The 16,586-nt window shown below is 33.6% G+C and overlaps 2 protein-coding genes across 6 annotated transcripts in view; both read left to right on the top strand.

Moving 5' to 3' along the window:
- Nucleotides 1–6: 6 nt before the first annotated feature.
- LOC110097916 (dihydroxy-acid dehydratase, chloroplastic) lies at nt 7–8,322 on the top strand. Of its 2 annotated transcripts, none has more exons than XR_002303277.2 (14): nt 7–634; nt 1,686–1,757; nt 2,280–2,327; nt 4,400–4,554; nt 4,649–4,843; nt 5,432–5,543; nt 5,606–5,675; nt 5,753–5,811; nt 5,894–6,017; nt 6,097–6,167; nt 6,304–6,405; nt 6,685–6,762; nt 6,859–6,939; nt 7,802–7,863. XR_002303277.2 is itself a non-coding variant. In XM_020824570.2 (14 exons), exons 1-14 carry the CDS (start codon nt 119–121, stop codon nt 8,076–8,078), a joined length of 1,815 nt encoding a protein of 604 aa, XP_020680229.1. In that variant the 5' UTR covers nt 8–118; the 3' UTR covers nt 8,079–8,322. The 2 variants fall into 2 exon arrangements, 1 of the variants encoding a protein (XP_020680229.1); XM_020824570.2 differs by lacking the exon at nt 6,685–6,762 and adding an exon at nt 8,028–8,322 and having other exon boundaries at nt 8–634; nt 7,802–7,960.
- A 4,269-nt stretch (nt 8,323–12,591) lies between these two features.
- Nucleotides 12,592–16,586, top strand: part of LOC110097903 (kinesin-like protein KIN-10C) — a 31,914-nt gene continuing 27,919 nt past the window's right edge. For 2 of the 4 annotated variants that reach the window (XM_028701453.1, XM_020824544.2), the window contains exons 1-10: nt 12,592–12,865; nt 13,614–13,782; nt 13,893–14,093; nt 14,190–14,379; nt 14,476–14,681; nt 14,764–15,005; nt 15,115–15,177; nt 15,256–15,322; nt 16,114–16,198; nt 16,295–16,566. In XM_028701453.1, the coding sequence (XP_028557286.1) occupies nt 12,669–12,865; nt 13,614–13,782; nt 13,893–14,093; nt 14,190–14,379; nt 14,476–14,681; nt 14,764–15,005; nt 15,115–15,177; nt 15,256–15,322; nt 16,114–16,198; nt 16,295–16,566 (1,692 nt within the window). In that variant the 5' untranslated portion in view covers nt 12,592–12,668. The remainder of the gene's footprint in view (nt 12,866–13,613; nt 13,783–13,892; nt 14,094–14,189; nt 14,380–14,475; nt 14,682–14,763; nt 15,006–15,114; nt 15,178–15,255; nt 15,323–16,113; nt 16,199–16,294; nt 16,567–16,586) is intronic. The other 2 variants (XM_028701455.1, XM_028701454.1) reach the window with 2 other exon arrangements.

Genomic DNA, 16,586 nt, shown 5'->3' with positions numbered 1-16,586 from the left:
TCAGCTCTCCGTCCTCATTGACCGTGGACTAGTTACTCGTCCCCCCATATCTCAGCTACAAAAACCCTAAACCCTCTAGCTCCACCACCGGACCACCGCCATCTTCTCCTCCTCCAAAATGTTATCTCTATCGCTTACCGTCCCCTCCACCTTCACCATCTCACCATCCCACACCCTCTCTCACCGTCCTTTCCTCATACGCGCCCGCACCCAAGAGATCGAAGCCCCTCTGCCGCCGTCGACTTCAGATTCCATTCCAAAGCTAAACCGCTACAGTTCCCGCATAACGGAGCCTAAATCCCAGGGCGGATCTCAGGCCGTGCTATATGGCGTCGGGCTCTCCGACGACGACATGAAGAAGCCGCAGGTGGGGATCTCGTCGGTTTGGTACGAGGGAAACACGTGCAACATGCATCTAATGCAGCTTGCAGCGGCGGTCAAGGATGGTGTGAGAGATGTGGGGATGGTGCCGTTTCGGTTCAATACTATTGGTGTTAGCGATGCTATTTCAATGGGAACAAGGGGGATGTGCTATAGCTTGCAGTCGAGGGATCTGATTGCGGATAGCATTGAGAGTGTCATGGCGGCGCAGTGGTATGACGCCAATATCTCGATTCCGGGGTGTGATAAAAATGTGAGCTTTTTGCATCTTTAATTATGGTTCAGTTTGTGTAGTTTTGAGATTGGAAATTTTATGCAGCACATATCTTGGCCTGTTAGTTGGGAATTTAGGCTTCCAATAAATAGATTTTGAGTTCGATCCTTGTATATGAGATGCGTGTGGATTTGCTATTCAATTCTCTCATGGTGCAAAAAAAAGGAACTTTGGATATTTTGTTCTGTTATTTTAGGTGGTGTCTTTAAATTGTTCCAGTTAAAATGTTTTTTTTTAATAATCGTTGGATGGTAAAAAATGAAAATGCGAGTTTTATTTCTTTAACTTTGATTGTGCGCATTTTGCTTTATAGTATTTATTTCATTTTTATAATTTGCATCTTACGCTATTTTGTTTAGATGCGAATGTTTGAAAGAGTTCAAGTAGCGAGTTTAATTGATTTGAGTTTCGGTAGTTCTTGTTTGTTTTTGCATGAACCAATTCTCTTTAATTCAATTCTTGTAGTTATTTGAGCTGTATTGAGTTTCATGGAAGCGGGACTAAACTAATATTTTGTTATCCTAATTCATAAGGGAGTTTATACTTTGCCATACTAATGCCAACTTGATTAGATTAATTACTTCTCATTTTACATGAACTACTAGTTAGTGATAATTACTATATTGAGAATTAATTAATTTTTATTTAAATTAATAAACTCTGGATTTGAATAATTAATATTTAATTTAAATGCTTGAACTTAACTCTAAAAATGAGATCCAAACGCTTCATGATACTTCTATAGAAAAAAGAGCTAGCTGACTCTTGATGCATGTATAGTCTTCTGATCCATTGTGGTGAGAAACCTGAATATGTAAGCCTTCAACACAATATGCAAGGAAGAAGCATTAAGATTAACATGTATTATTATCATCATTCTCGTCAAGAGTACATGAGCAATACAAAGCTTTGTTGTGGCGCTATAAGGGTAGAAATTGATTGTTTTTATTCTTTATAGGCTGACCTCTTTTGCTTTGGCTTTTAATGTGACACTCAGATGATATATTCTGATGTATCTTTTACTTTTTAGATGCCCGGTACAATTATGGCAATGGGGCGGCTCAATCGGCCTAGTATCATGATATATGGTGGAACAATAAAGGTCAGATTGAAATTACCTTTATAAAATCTTATTGATGATTAAACTTGATTTTATTTATTTAGTGGAATGAAATTATAATTCCAATTAACAATATGTTTTATTTCTTGATAATTTAAGAATTATTTATGCATTCGGATATTGACTAATGATGTCTCTTCATTCTTTCTGTTGACATCATTGAATTAATTTGAAGAAGTGCTTTTCTATTTGAAAATGTTGGGGAGAACTAAAATTTATTATGTAGAGGACTCTAGGTATCCATGATTATGGCTATGTTGGAAAGGTTGACTTTTTTTTTTTCCCTTACACACTTGCTTATGTTTCATTTAGGAAAAGCTAAGTCTTAATAGAATGAATGCCTAATATAATCTCCACCACCTCTAAAGTTTTGTGCACTAGTTAGAGTTTGTCAAAGTTGTGTAGTTGGGTGCATCTCATGACTAGAAATATTTTAACTATTGTGTTACTTATTGCCTACAAACATTACTTTAAAATATAATATCTTGTTTTGATGTTTTGCAGCCTGGTCAATATGAGGGAAAAACATTTGATATAGTATCTGCATTTCAGGTATGTGGTACATGTCTTCTCACAAATTATTTTGAACTTATATCAAGATGAAGTATATTTATTTCTTGATATAATATATTAAACCACCTCATTTTGTTTTGTGTTATGCTTTTCTTCTTTTCCTCTTTTGGTACATCAAATAAGTTTGTGTACATAATTTATATCATTAGAAAGTCTTGTATGGATTGTGCTACCCCATGTTGTTGGTCTTCTACTTCTCTTCATCCCACCACAACACTATATAGCATTTTCAACCATTTATCTTGTTGACTGCATTATGATCTTTGAGTGGCTTTGGTGGAAATCACCAATGTGTACCATATTCAAAATTTTATTCAAGAAGCAACCATTAATCATATCTAAGCTGGTCATCATCATTATTAATCTTATCTCAACTATTTGAGGTTGCTTAATGAATTATCATTCTCCATTTGTTCTTGTTGACTATCACATGAGGTGCTAAATCTATTCTATGGAAGTCTTTTGCACAACTTATGTCCATGTTTTTGTTTTGGTATATCCCTTTCTTTCTAATAATTTTATAATAATTTTACCTCCACATCTTGTAGATGCATTTTTCACCCTTTATTGCACATGTTCAAACTAAAATAAATCTTATTTTCACTAACTTATCTTCAATAGATGATATTCTCATTGCCTGTCTAATCTAGTTATTACTAATTTTACCGTACATCCTTGTTAATTCTTTCATTTTTTACGCTTAATTTAGTTGTCAGTGGTTTTTAATTGCTCAATATTTGAATTCATACAATATAGTCAGCCTAATTGCTTTTTTATAAAGATTGCCTTCAAGTCTTCACAATATTCTCTCATCATATAATACTCTTGAAGCTTTTATTTCTTTTAATCACTCAATAACACTAGAAATTATATTCTCATATGTATTCTATACTTGTATTAATAGGTCCAATATACTTAAAGCTATGAAATCTAAGTATTATTTTATCTTTTAAAATTATTGACTGATAATTATTAATATCATGCTAATTAAATTTTATATCATATCTGTCTTTATTCTACTAATCTTAAGTCTTTATTTTCTAAAATTTTTCTCCATTTTCTAATTTTTCATTTTAATAGATATACTACCTAGGACAATGTTACTGTTAAAAATATATATGAAGACACCTTATCAGGGGTGAAGCATAAATTTTTATTAGTGTGGACATAAATTGATAATTTTCAAATTACTCTCAAACATCTTCGGTTGATTTTTTTTGCTTTTCTATTTAAAATTTTATAGTGAGGTAATATTTTGATCTTTAAAAAGTATTAGTATTTATTTTTATTAATTTATTAAATGATATGTTATGTTAGTTGCATTACCATTGATTTAGGAATAATTGTATTCATGTTATTATAAGAGTTATTTGTTTCCTTATTGATACACCTTGTATAGATCTATAAATAGGGAGTAGATTGCTTAATAAAATTCAAGCTTTTCCCTCTCAAATTCTCGTTTTAACACTACTTAACAATGTGTACCACATACATTTAAATTTTATATTTCCGTGGGCATCATTGTTTTGTCTTATATGGAGGCAAATGTTTATTGTACCTGGTTTTCTAGTGTTGATAGCTTTCTCATTATGGTTCCATACTATTTTTCCTAATAACTTCTCATTCTTTCCATTACTCTTATTCAAGTGGCATACCTTATCTTAATCGTATTCAAAGTGCATGCATTCCATCTTGAAGTTTAATAGAAAATTGTTGGGAAATTTACATACATACCACTTTATTTCATGCTATTTATATATCTAACACTCAAAACATTAATATTACATACATAACACCCATATAAAACTTGAATATCAAATATACCACTCCTATAATTCTTTCATACCATTTATACCATCTATAAACTTTAATATTTCATTCCATGCACTCAAATTTGTTCTACAGGTGATAGGCATGTAATATTAATATTTTGGATGTTAGATATGTAAATAATATGAAATAAAGTGATATGTATGTAAATCCCCCTTTTCCTCATGTCATAAACAAGGTCTATGTGACATGTTCTTTTTTTTGGTTGAGATTGTTTCTAGTGCTATGGAGAATATGTTAGTGGCTTAATCACTGATGACTATAGAAGAACTGTTTTGCGTAATTCTTGCCCTGGAGCAGGGGCATGTGGTGGCATGTACACTGCAAACACCATGGCTTCTGCAATTGAAACAATGGGCATGACACTCCCCTACAGGTACTAGCCCTTCCTAAATGTTAATACCTTGAACACAGGGTGTAAGTGTATAATATTTTGTTTTTTTGTTTTTTTTGTTTCATTCATAACAAAGCTCATCAACGCCTGCTGAAGACCCATTGAAGTTAGATGAATGTCGTCTAGCTGGGAAGTATATGTTGGATTTGTTAAAGATGGACTTAAAGCCTCGAGACATCATAACAGAGAAATCACTACGTAATGCAATGGTTGTAGTCATGGCTCTTGGTGGATCTACTAATGCTGTGTTACATCTGATTGCTATTGCTAGGTGGGTGTGCTTTCTTACATGGGATACTGATAGGAAATACTTGAGTTCGCAAGTAATCCTAAGGGAAATACTTGAGTTCGCAAGCAAATTTATCACTAATTTGTGAAAACAGAGAATAATGCAAAATCTGGGCGGAAAACAGCCCCCAAACGATGGATTGTAATAAGAGAATCGAAGCCAAACAAAGACAAAGCAAGATACAAATGATCCTCAATTCGAGAGGAGGATCGTTCTCTCCCAAATCTCTAGACAAAGCAATCTAGAGCCAAAAATCCCAATAACTCCAAGAGAAAACTCAATTCATGCATAAAAAACTCCCTCCCCAAAACAAAATCCCCTATTCATACAATTAATTTCTTAATTCAAATATCTCTCATTCAAATTTTCCCTCTTAAAATAGCCTCCCAAAACCCCTCCCCATTCCTTCAAATGGGCGGCAGCAATAAAGGAGGCAGACCCCCCTTTGTCCGCCTCCTATACACATGAGCCGGCCGCTGGACCAGCTCTTGGGCCGGTTCAGGGTGAACCAGCCTATCAGATACATGGTAGATCATCAGTCCAATTACATTTTCATGGTTTCTTTTGTAGGTCTGTAGGTTTGTATTTGAGTCTTGATGATTTCCAGAAGGTCAGTGATGCAGTCCCTTTGCTTGCTGATCTCAAGCCCAGTGGTAAATATGTGATGGAAGATTTGCACAAGGTATGCTCAATTGGTTCTTTACTTTTAATACATCAAAGTTATAACTAACATCATTATTTCAGATTGGGGGAACACCTGCAGTGATTCGATACCTCTTGGAAGAAGGATTTTTGGAAGGAGATTGTATTACTGGTATGTGCAAAGATATTTTTCTAAGTTATGTACTTGAAATTTTAATTGTTTACCTTACTAAAATGCCTGTATGTTAGTCACGGGGAAAACTCTTGAAGAAAACATGAAACTTGTTCCTTCTTTAGCTGAAGGACAGGTATGTTGTTTGCTCTTGATATTGTTGTTGGTTGATCACCTCCTTTTGAAATCTTAGTAACTTTTATGGCTTTGATTTTCAGCACGTAATACATCCGATTGGGAACCCCATCAAAGCAACCGGGCATATTCAAATATTGTATGGGAATCTTGCCCCAGAAGGTTCTGTTGCTAAAATTACAGGCAAAGAAGGATTGTATTTCTCTGGTGCTGTTCATGTCTCTAGTCATTTTTTTTTCTTAGGTAATCAATTGAGCGTAATTATATTTCTCTGGTTGCTTGACAGGGCCTGCCCTTGTTTTTGAAGGCGAGGAATCCATGATTGCAGCTATTTCAGATAATCCTATGAATTTTAAGGTTTAATATTTTGGATTTTTTGTATGTTAAAGATGATACAATTATTTAGAGTACTTATTGAACTGTTTAAATTTTGGTAAACCTTAAATTCTGATTTTAGACTTTTTTCTTTTGATGTTTTTCTTCCTGTCTCCAGGGCAAAGTAGTAGTTATAAGAGGAGAAGGGCCCAAGGGTGGCCCTGGAATGCCTGAAATGTTAACACCTACAAGTGCAATAATGGGGGCTGGTCTTGGGAAGGTATTGTCATAATAGACTAGAAGTTCTCATACTGAATAATTAATAATTACGAATTCTTTGTGCGCTTTTAGCATTTTCGATCAATTATTGTTGTTTCTGACATATTGGATCATGGAAGATTGCTATCTTGCAAAGAAATGTTTTACTTATTTTGCACGTTCTTCTTCTTTCTTGGTATATTTGATAAACTAAGGCATTGTAATCTAGTATATTGAAAAAATTATTTCCAGTTCAAGGCTTTTTATAAAGATTTGTTAGCTTGAGCTTAATATTTTACAGGTTCCTTTGTGTAATACCATCTGAGCTTACCCCATTACTATGTTGTCTGCTTGAAACTTCAGATTGCAAACCAAAACAGTTCAGTTTGGTGAATCATTTAAATTCATTTTTTTTAAAGTTAGATCCTCTTTATCTTTTCTTTCTTTTCATTTCTCTCATGTTCAAATTTTGTAGGAGTGCGCGTTGCTGACTGATGGCAGATTTTCTGGAGGATCACATGGATTTGTTGTTGGTCATATATGTCCTGAAGCACAGGTATTTCATTTTTGACATATCCTATAAGATAAAAAAAGAAAATTTTAATGGGAGGGTTATCTGATGAACTTGTGAAAATTGAGATTTCACATTGGGAAAACTGCCTAAGTGAAGACTTGAGAATGATTTAGCACATAATACATGTCTTTGATTTATAATTTTCAGAGTAAGTCCTTACCAAGGGCTTGTTGTGTGATAAAAAAGTACCCCTCAAACTTAAGGGAAAATTCTATAAGATGGTGGTGAGGCCTGCAATGCTTTATGGTGCCGAATGTTGGCCATTAAAAGAGAAGCATAATATTAAGTTAAGTGTGGCAGAGATGAGGATGCTCAGGTGGATAAGTGACTTTACCCTTGGAGATAAGATACGAAATGAGCATATACGTGAAAAGGTTGGAGTAGCTCCAGTAGAAAATAAGATTAGAGAGAGTCGCCTTAGATGTTTTGGTCACAGAAAGCGGCAACCTTCCAATGACCCGTTTAGGAAAGTAGCGGTATTAGATTTGACTTATGTTAAGAAAGACTTGGTTAGAAAATATTAGAAATGATATTTCTTTATTAGATTTAAACGAAAATTTGACTTTTAATAGGCCACAATGGAGAAAAAAGATTCATGTAGCCGACCCCACATAATGGGATAAAGGCTTGATGTTGTTGTTGTGCAAGTCCTTACAAAGTGTATGTTGTAAAGATCTAGTAAAGTTTGATCTCCATTAAATTGAGGTCGTTTTCATGACTAAAGTGTAAACAATGAAAAATCAAATATTCATCTTTGCTATAAAAGCTGCAAATCAATAAGTAAACTATCCATTCATATTTATTTCGCATGAACTATAATGTATTTTCAATCCCCTCCTTTCAGGATGGAGGACCAATTGGGCTCATACAAAATGGTGATGTAATTACAATTGACGTTCAGAAGAGAAGAATAGATGTTCAGCTGACAGATGAGCAGCTTACTGAGAGAAGAAGAAAATGGAGCCCCCCTCCTTACAAGGCAACAAGCGGAGTTCTTTACAAGGTACCATAATTTTCTGCACTGCCTGTAGCTTCTTTCTCATCTGAAACTCCATTCTTTTTCTTTGCAGTATATTAAAAATGTGCAAGCAGCCTCTAGAGGATGTGTTACAGATGAATAGGCGACATTCTTCCAGTTTATTTATTAACTTTTAATCTAATTTCTTAAGTTTTTGAGGGGGGGCTGATCTTCTTCTGGACATTCTTCTAGTTAGTCTTATTACCATGCAGAAACTTTCTTTAGTCCCCGAAGCAGCTTTTACAAGGTATTTAATAAATGATTTGTAATTTTGTCACTGTACAAGTGCTTCATTTAAAATATTGAACTATTGAATCATATACATTATGGGCATGTAGTTTTGAACATGGTGTAGCTTATTTCACCAATTTTTAACAAGATGGTTTTTTTTTTTTCTATTTGAATTTAATGTCGCAATGGATACTATATACCTCCTATTTATTTGTCTTTTATAAAGATTGCTTTCTTATTGTGTCTTAAAGTAACTTTTTAGTACAAAAATTAAAGTCTAAGGATTCATTTGGGACGACTTTCTTACTGTTTCTTAAGGCAGCTTTCTAACAAAATTAAAATTTTTATACTAAAAAACTGCTTTAAGAAGCAATGCGAAAGTTGGGAGGGCTTTTCTTATTGCTGTTTAAAACAACTTTTTAGTACAAAAGTTATCCAACTTTATTTGCATCACAAATAAATCAACAGAGCATTTATGCAACCAAATGAAACCAGCAATGTATCATTATATTATTTTCAGTTTTTCTTGTTTGGCATATCTCAATTTTAATTCATTTGAGAAAAATATATAAAAAAAGCCTTAGAAATAATCACAAAAAATAAAGAACTTATGTTGAGGATGCCTTGGTGGACTGAGTTTTCTTCATGGAGCAAGATGTCTTGAAAGCTTCAATATGTGCCTGGCACTTCACATAGTCTCCCTTGTTTTCCTCTAAGCATTTTTTCAGAGCTTCTACATCACAAGCAGATAATTTCTTTATAACACCCTTATTTCCATCTCTTTCCTCCATACTGCTGCAACACCAACCACCAAACATATGAAGAAAATTAGGATGCAGAGTTCAAGATTTATTTGACATTTCAAAGCAATAATTGCTGTGCATATCTTTAATTGTAAAGGCCACCTTACATCTTTTATATATCACAATCAGCATATTGTGGTTTATTTGGGACAGTTATAATTGTTATGAGAGATAAATTTTTAAAGTAATTGTGCATCTTAGGCTTCGTTTGGGATGACTTTCTTACTGCTTCTTAAAGTAATTTTTTTAGTATGAAAATTAAAATTTTGTATTAAAAAGATACTTTAAGTAGTAAAAAAGCTGTCCCAAACAAAGACTTAATTTTGATCAAATTTGTAGGAGTTTTTAATTTTGATCAAATTTGATATAGTTGGGTCTTCAATTGTAGCATAAAAATTTATTTGCTCATTGATTTGTTTCAACTTCAAATTTCTCATCAATTTTTTTAGATTAATCGATCAAAGCACTTTCTACAACTAAAGAATGTGAATTGTTAAGTAGTTAGAGTTAATGGCCTTTGATTTATGAATATTTCTTCTATCTGCGGATCTACATTCATTATATCATTATTATTGCATGAAAAACCCTAGACTATTTAGCATCTTGGATCACATGGGAGTTTGGGGGAAATATTATTTCTTGTGCTTCTCGGATGAATGAAGTTAAGCAGAATTTGAGCAGGATTTGAATTAAATCTTGCCAAACGCCAAAATGCGGATTTAGCCGAAGAAGTGCGCGAACGGGAAGAAAAATCGTTACCTTCTCCGCGAGCTCCCTTCGCGACTTCCGATCCGACCAGAACAACGACGTCGTCAGAGGAGGCGGAGAGGCTTCATTTAGCGACTCTTGTTTACCTCAACCGACGCCGAAGCAGCAACGCAACGAGGAAAAGCAAACCCTAGATGGCCCTTGGGCTAGACAAAACCAAAGAGAAAAATTTTGCTTCTACCAGCTTTTCTTCGCTGACAAGGATAAGTAAAATTTTTAATTTATTAATTTTAATATTTAATTAATTAGTATTTGATTGTGAATTAATTTAATGATAGTAAGGGAAGAGAGAGAGAAAGGTAATAATAGAAATTCTTTTAGATTATCATCCTTTAGAGTTATTCTCTCTCTTATTTGTCTTGAAAGATTTAGGCCTTCATTTTTTTAGTGCATTTAGATGTACTTGTGTTTACGAAAGAGTAATTTGTATGTAGCTTATCTTCATTTGTTGGTTGAGAGTTTTGGCTGTCAATTAAGAGATCTTGGATTTGAAGATTACACATGTGATGTGTATGAGTTTGCCTTAATTGGCCTAAACACCCCCACCAAAAAAAAAATAAAATAAAACAAAACAAAAAAAGTGTAATTTCTTGTAACATTTATCTGTACGCAATGTAACTTCTCAATATTTGATCAGATCCTCGATTTTTCTTATCATAACTCTTCTAATATCCTCTATTTAAAGACTAATAATTCATATATTATTCTTATAAATAATGGCTTATGTGTCTTGACAAATATTTTTTTTATTGAATGTCATCTTGATTGGTGGAAGCGACAATATTGGGTTTGATCAGTGTTTTTTTTAAACTTTTTAAAGGTTTTAGCTAGTTGAGACATTCAAAAAATTTTCTCTCCATTAGAATGTTGGCCTTGAAGGTGTTTTATAGGGTGTAATTATACAGCTAAAGCTAATTTGGTGAGAAGTGCATCTTTGATATCTAAATTGTTCATACTTTTTATGTTGGGGAAGCCAATTAATTTCTCATTATGAATTATTATATTTAGTTGAGAATTGTTTAAATTACTTATGATGGACGCCTATGGCTTTGTCATCAATTATTTATGCACATAATCAATGAATAAAATTGGTCGAGGAACGGACTTTTTTGCATCAAAGAGGCGTAGAAATGTATAGGGTGGAGGCCTCTAAGAGAAATATATCATAGTAACTATGGGTCCACTTCTAAAATTTGATATGCTTCAAAAGCTTATTGACTGTGCATGATAGTCCTATAGTGATCAATATGTTTGTAAGGATCTAAAGCTCGATCATAAGGATTAATTACAAGCAACATGAACCATACTAGAATATGATATTATAGAATTGCATCAGTTAGATAAAATAATTCTTAAAAGCTTTAACAAGGGATGAGTTAATTTTTATCTCTCAAAGGAATTTCTTCTTGCATAAGGAGTCGAAGCTCATCTCTTATAACATTATGAGGAATGTCAATCAGAGAAGATTGGACTATAAAATATGGCTTACTTGCTTGGCCACTTACAATTGCAGTAGAGTTGGAGGGAGAAGTAGTAGATGAATAATAATAATAGTTATATGATGGCAGACATGCAATGATGTTAGATAACAACGACCAGGTGATGATAATTGGGTGATAGTAGTTGGGTGATAATGATCTATCAATGACAATCAAACGACGATAATAACTGACGGCGATCTTTGACTTTTATTTATAGTTCTTTGGATATCCAAGCTTTCTTTAAACTCTAATTTAGGCCTCTTTCACATAAAGAATGTGTCTTTTTATAGTACTTTAATAGTGATATTTTGATAAATTAAGCCAAAATTTCATAATACTGTATTAGATAACTTATTTTCAATCTTTTGATAATAGATCATTTATTCAAATTTTAAGTACTTCAAAAATCTCAAAATAAATTGATCATGGGCTCATTGCTCATATGCATGTAAATTTTGAAAACTATTTGATTATTCAATTAAATTTTTAAAAAATTTTCAAACAGAGTTTATTTGAACTCAAACTAGATCTTTTTTGGTGTCTTTGGATTCAGTTTGTTGAGCTGTTCAATGTGACTATAAATTTATTGAAATCGAAGCTCACATCATCCTAAGTTTAACTTTGAAAATTTCTAATACAAATAATGTATCGAGATTCTTACCAATCAGATGACAATGAATAAAGTAAGCTCAAGCCAACATCAACTTGTCTTTTTGTATTCGACTAATTAATAAAGTTTGAGTTCAATTTTATGAGTTTTGGTCAATTTAACAGCCAATTCATTTATGACAAAAGGAAAAATATGATTCTAATTCAAATTATTTTATTATTTGCGAAGGAACCGTTCTGAGACGCTGGAATCGGACCCAGAATCGATGTGTTTGGAAGAGGGGGGAATTCGTTGGTCTCCATCAGGGAGAGGATTAACCTCTCCCGATCGGAGGAGCGAGGGCGGCGCGGAGAGCAAGCCTGAGAACCCTAGAATCGCCAAAATATCCCAGAGCACTCAGACGAAAAAACCTTTTGTGTGCTTATAGTTGCCTTCCACATTAATAATTTTTAATTAATCGATTCATAAGTCAGAGTAGTTTGATTGCGGTCTAATGTACCTGCGAGGCCATGCAATCCTATTTTCCTCCACAATAAATGCCAGTTCAAAAAACAGCGATGTGTGCATTCTGAGAGACCAAAGTTTGATAACCGGTTCCGACGGACAACAGAACGACCATGGATTCAAAAATCCCAGCAGCCCAAACCCCATGCCTAACGGCTTCTTTCCAAATCCGATATCAATAACCCTACCGGAGACGCTCCATCACTTTCTTCTCAGGCTCTCTCTCTCTCTCTCTCAGAATTTCTTTCCTCGCCTGCAATCTCTCCGGGGCCTTTCTGGCAAAACTGCCTCAAGCCATGGACTCTTCGCCAGCTCGGAGGAGCAACGAGAAATTTGCGGGGCCGAAGCCCGCAGCGAGGAAGGGAGTTCGAGTCGTCTGCAAAATCAGGCCATTTACGGAATCCGAGAAGCACTGCTCAGATAATCCTTCTAAAATTACCATTTCTAGAGGAAACAACCATGCCTCCGTTATATTGCATGATCAAGCGAAAGGGTATGGAATCCTTCCCTAATCCTTCATTTGTAGCAGATGATGAAGTACGGGTTTTTGATAGTTCATCTCAATTAGTGAATCTTGATTTATTTTGTGATTTGATAATGTGGTTTAGGGTTGTAGAGGCTATTGGTAGCAAACAGGATTTACGGAGGCATGATTTAGTTTATCTTACAAATATGGATTTAATAAACCTTACGAATTTTAAATTGTGAAAACTGTTTGGTTGTCAATATCTTTGATACGAGTTAAATCTTGAAAACTGTATGAAATCAAGAGTATTTATTTACTAAATACTGTACCTTCAAATGTAATGGCAGGATTTACCAAATTCAAGATTGAGGTAAAATAAAACTAAATTCTGGACTTAAGAAAGTCTAGAAAAACTAGTCCACAAATTTTACCTAAAATCCAGTGTAAAACCTGCATTAATCCTTCAAACAAAGAGGCCGTTAGGTTAATGGAATAATGATAGAAATTGCTATATTCTTTTTTTGTTTGGAGCGTTCTTCCACAATTTGATTGGTTTGAACGGCCTGAAAACTTAGCATATGATGCCTTTTCCTTGGAAAGTGTCATGACATCTATTCAATTAGATAATTTATGAATATGAATTCCTAGCATAAGATGAAAGATTATTATTTTTGGAATAAAATAAACCAAAACAGCTAAACGAAACAATCAAAATTATGAAAAAGACCCTGTTTGTAACGCTGTTGATGAAACTTTTTTCCATTTCTGGACCCAGCAGTCGCAAAGATACTTACATACTGGATGACTGCTATGAACAAGATGAGAGCAACAGTAAACTCTTTGCTCATGAGGTGAAGCCTCTCCTTGAGGGCATTCTTCATGGTGATAGTTGTTGTGTTATTGCTTATGGTGTTCAAGGAAGTGGGAAAACCCAATTGATTCAGGTTTGTTTTATTGCTTATCGTGACTTCTAATAAGCATCAACATGTAGCTTTGTCTATATGTACAAATGTTTCTGCATTTCATGTATTTTATCTCATTATTGAATACATAGGGATCTGTGGAGACTCCCGGTCTTGCAATGATGGCATTTTGTGAAATCTTTTCTTCTATTGAGGAAGTTGGTGGCTCTATGACCATATCATGTTATGAAATGTATAATGATCATATATATGATCTATTGGATTGTAAAGAGAAAGAGGTCCAGATTATGGAAGATGCTGAAAAGGCAATTCAACTGAAAGGACTTTCTAAGGTGACATAAAAAATTTTGTGATATAATATTCTAGGACATGAACATCGAAGTTATTTCTCTAGCATTTGCATATTTCTTAGTTAAATTCCTTTTCAGATCCCTGTGAAATCACTCTCAGATTTTGAGAAATATTATTTTCACATAAGCAACCAACGAAATCATCCACAAAAGGTTGAAAATGATCCCAGAGTTAGAAGTCACAAAGGCTTGATTATGCATGCTACATCGGTTGACAAGGAATCAAAAGTTTCTCTTGTTGGAAAGCTAAACTTCATGGAATTGGCAGGTAAGGTTGTAAATTACTTTGACCTCAACTTTTTTTTAAAAAAATTTGTTTCTTTATTTATGATATGTATTTTCATGTTATTCTGTTTGAAATTAGGATATGAGGAAGTTCGAAAAAGGACTGATGGACAAGCTCCTTTATATGAATGCATTAAAATTAATAAGTCACTCTATGCATTGCATAATGTTGTGAGTGCGCTAAATCGTGATGAAACATACATTCCCTATCGAGAAACAAAATTAACTAGATTGTTGCAAGATTTTTCATGTCGCGTGAACAATGCAGTGCTGATAACATGTTTGGTGAGCTTATATTTTTTATCTAATTCAGATGTCTGTAAATGCTTCAAATGATTCTTAATTTACTCCTGTTTATTTAATGCAGAGTCCCAATTTATGCCCACAAACTTTTCCTGTGATTAGCTTGGCTTCCAGGTCATGCCAATTTGTCAATAGACAAAAGCACGACCTTGCAATGACCAGTAAAGAATGTAGAAGATATTTTCCGACAAGTTCTTCTGTTGGTGGAATCCATCCATTTGATAAAACAATAATAAATGGGGGAATTTATCAAGTGGGATCAAGCAGAAAGAAGATAAAAAAAAGCATATCCACAAGTAATGGAAGGTATAATCTTTAAATCTCACTAGGCTCTGGTTGGAGTTCTGTTTAATGTCAATAATTTCTATGATATAATCAAGGTTTGCGATGATTAACAAATTCGTTCTTGATATAGATTCAAAGGCCATGGTAATAGAATAAAGAAACCCACTCCACCCCCATGTTGGTCAAAGGAAAGGTATGAGTTATACATGAATAATCATATTTTAAATAAAACAAACATTTGGTCATTGTGTATTTCGTTTTGTTCTTACAGAAAGTTGTTTAATGTTGCTAGTCCCCTTGGAAAAACTCAGAAACTGGCAAATCTTTGCAAAAAAGAGGTAATAGTCAAATTAAGCTTATTCTTTGTTCTTTAATAGCTACATGGCTTGCATAAATTGAGAGTATATTATCAAGTCTAAATTACTGATTATAAAAGCAGATTGGGTATGATAGTTTTTATTGATTTTGTTCAATTAAAACATTGTAAATTTCCCTGGCTTGTTTTTAAATTATTATAAACACAACCTAGCAATGTATGGGTAACTTCTTGTTTTAGGTAATTCTCATTTTCAATTATTTGATGATTTGATCTCAAATTATAATGCAGTATTGTTCTTTGTATGCATGCATTACTAATCATTATCACAATGAAATAATTTTTATGGTCTAAACTTGAGCTTAATTAATGTAGGGGATTGCTGCATCCAATGTTGTTTTGGCTTCTTCTACATTGGAAGTGGTATTATTTCACTATGCTTAACTTAAGTTTCTGAACTTTGAAATTTTTCTATTGTAAGATTTTTCAGCTTAATTGGTATTATGCAAGAAAACTCCCCACTAGCTAGAATCACAAAGCTGTCTATAACTGTAGGATATTGTTAGTTGCTTGCACGTTTGAAAAATAGTGATACTGCAATTTAAATTTCAAAGACATGCAGGAATTGAAGTTATTTGATCCTTTTAACTAAAGTAAACGTTTTTATGGAAATTTTGAGTTGAGAACAAATCATGAAATTTATTTATCTACTCTACATATCTAGCTTGTATTTTTATGTCATCTGATTTGATGTATCATTATATTTTAATAAAATATTGTGCAAGTGTATTAAATCTCTCTCTATTTTCAAAGGATGTTTCCATTCCAGATGATCATATTGAACAAAGTGTTGATAGTCCTCTTGCAATCGACATTAAGGAATCTCATAGCCTGGAAGGTATGCTAAATAATTCTCTGCAGATAATATGCAAATGTGGCCAACTATTTAGTTTAGGTGTTTCCTAAAATGACATCTTTTTGGCTGTTTTTGCAGGTAGTTCTATGGAAAATGAACAGCAGAAGTCATGCTTTGAAAATGTTAAACTTTTACCAACCTTAACTGAACAGCTAAGAACTCTGAGCTCTCAACCCATAAACATGTGCGAATCAAAAACAGGTAGTTCATGTAACATGCAATTTACAGTGGATAGTGTGGAGCCTAAAACTCCAAGATTTTCATTAAGTTCAAAGATCAACTGTAATTCAAAATTTGAGAGTTTTGCAACCCCGCAAGAGAAGTTTAAAACAAGAAGTACTAGACTGAAGGTGACCACATTTATAATTTG

The sequence above is a fragment of the Dendrobium catenatum genome, unplaced genomic scaffold (assembly GCF_001605985.2).
Source record: "Dendrobium catenatum unplaced genomic scaffold, ASM160598v2 fragScaff_scaffold_1720, whole genome shotgun sequence".
NCBI classification, from domain to species: Eukaryota; Viridiplantae; Streptophyta; class Magnoliopsida; order Asparagales; family Orchidaceae; genus Dendrobium; species Dendrobium catenatum.
This window is presented reverse-complemented; position numbering and strand designations above follow the sequence as displayed.

Excerpts from the sequence above, each read along its gene's own strand:
- LOC110097916 (XM_020824570.2), top strand. The coding sequence starts at position 119 with ATGTTATCTCTATCGCTTACCGTCCCCTCCACCTTCACCATCTCACCA. Across the intron at positions 5,812-5,893 it reads CTTCTTTAGCTGAAGGACAG|CACGTAATACATCCGATTGG; the intron begins GTATGTTGTTTG and ends TTTGATTTTCAG. Across the intron at positions 6,406-6,858 it reads TGGGGGCTGGTCTTGGGAAG|GAGTGCGCGTTGCTGACTGA; the intron begins GTATTGTCATAA and ends CAAATTTTGTAG.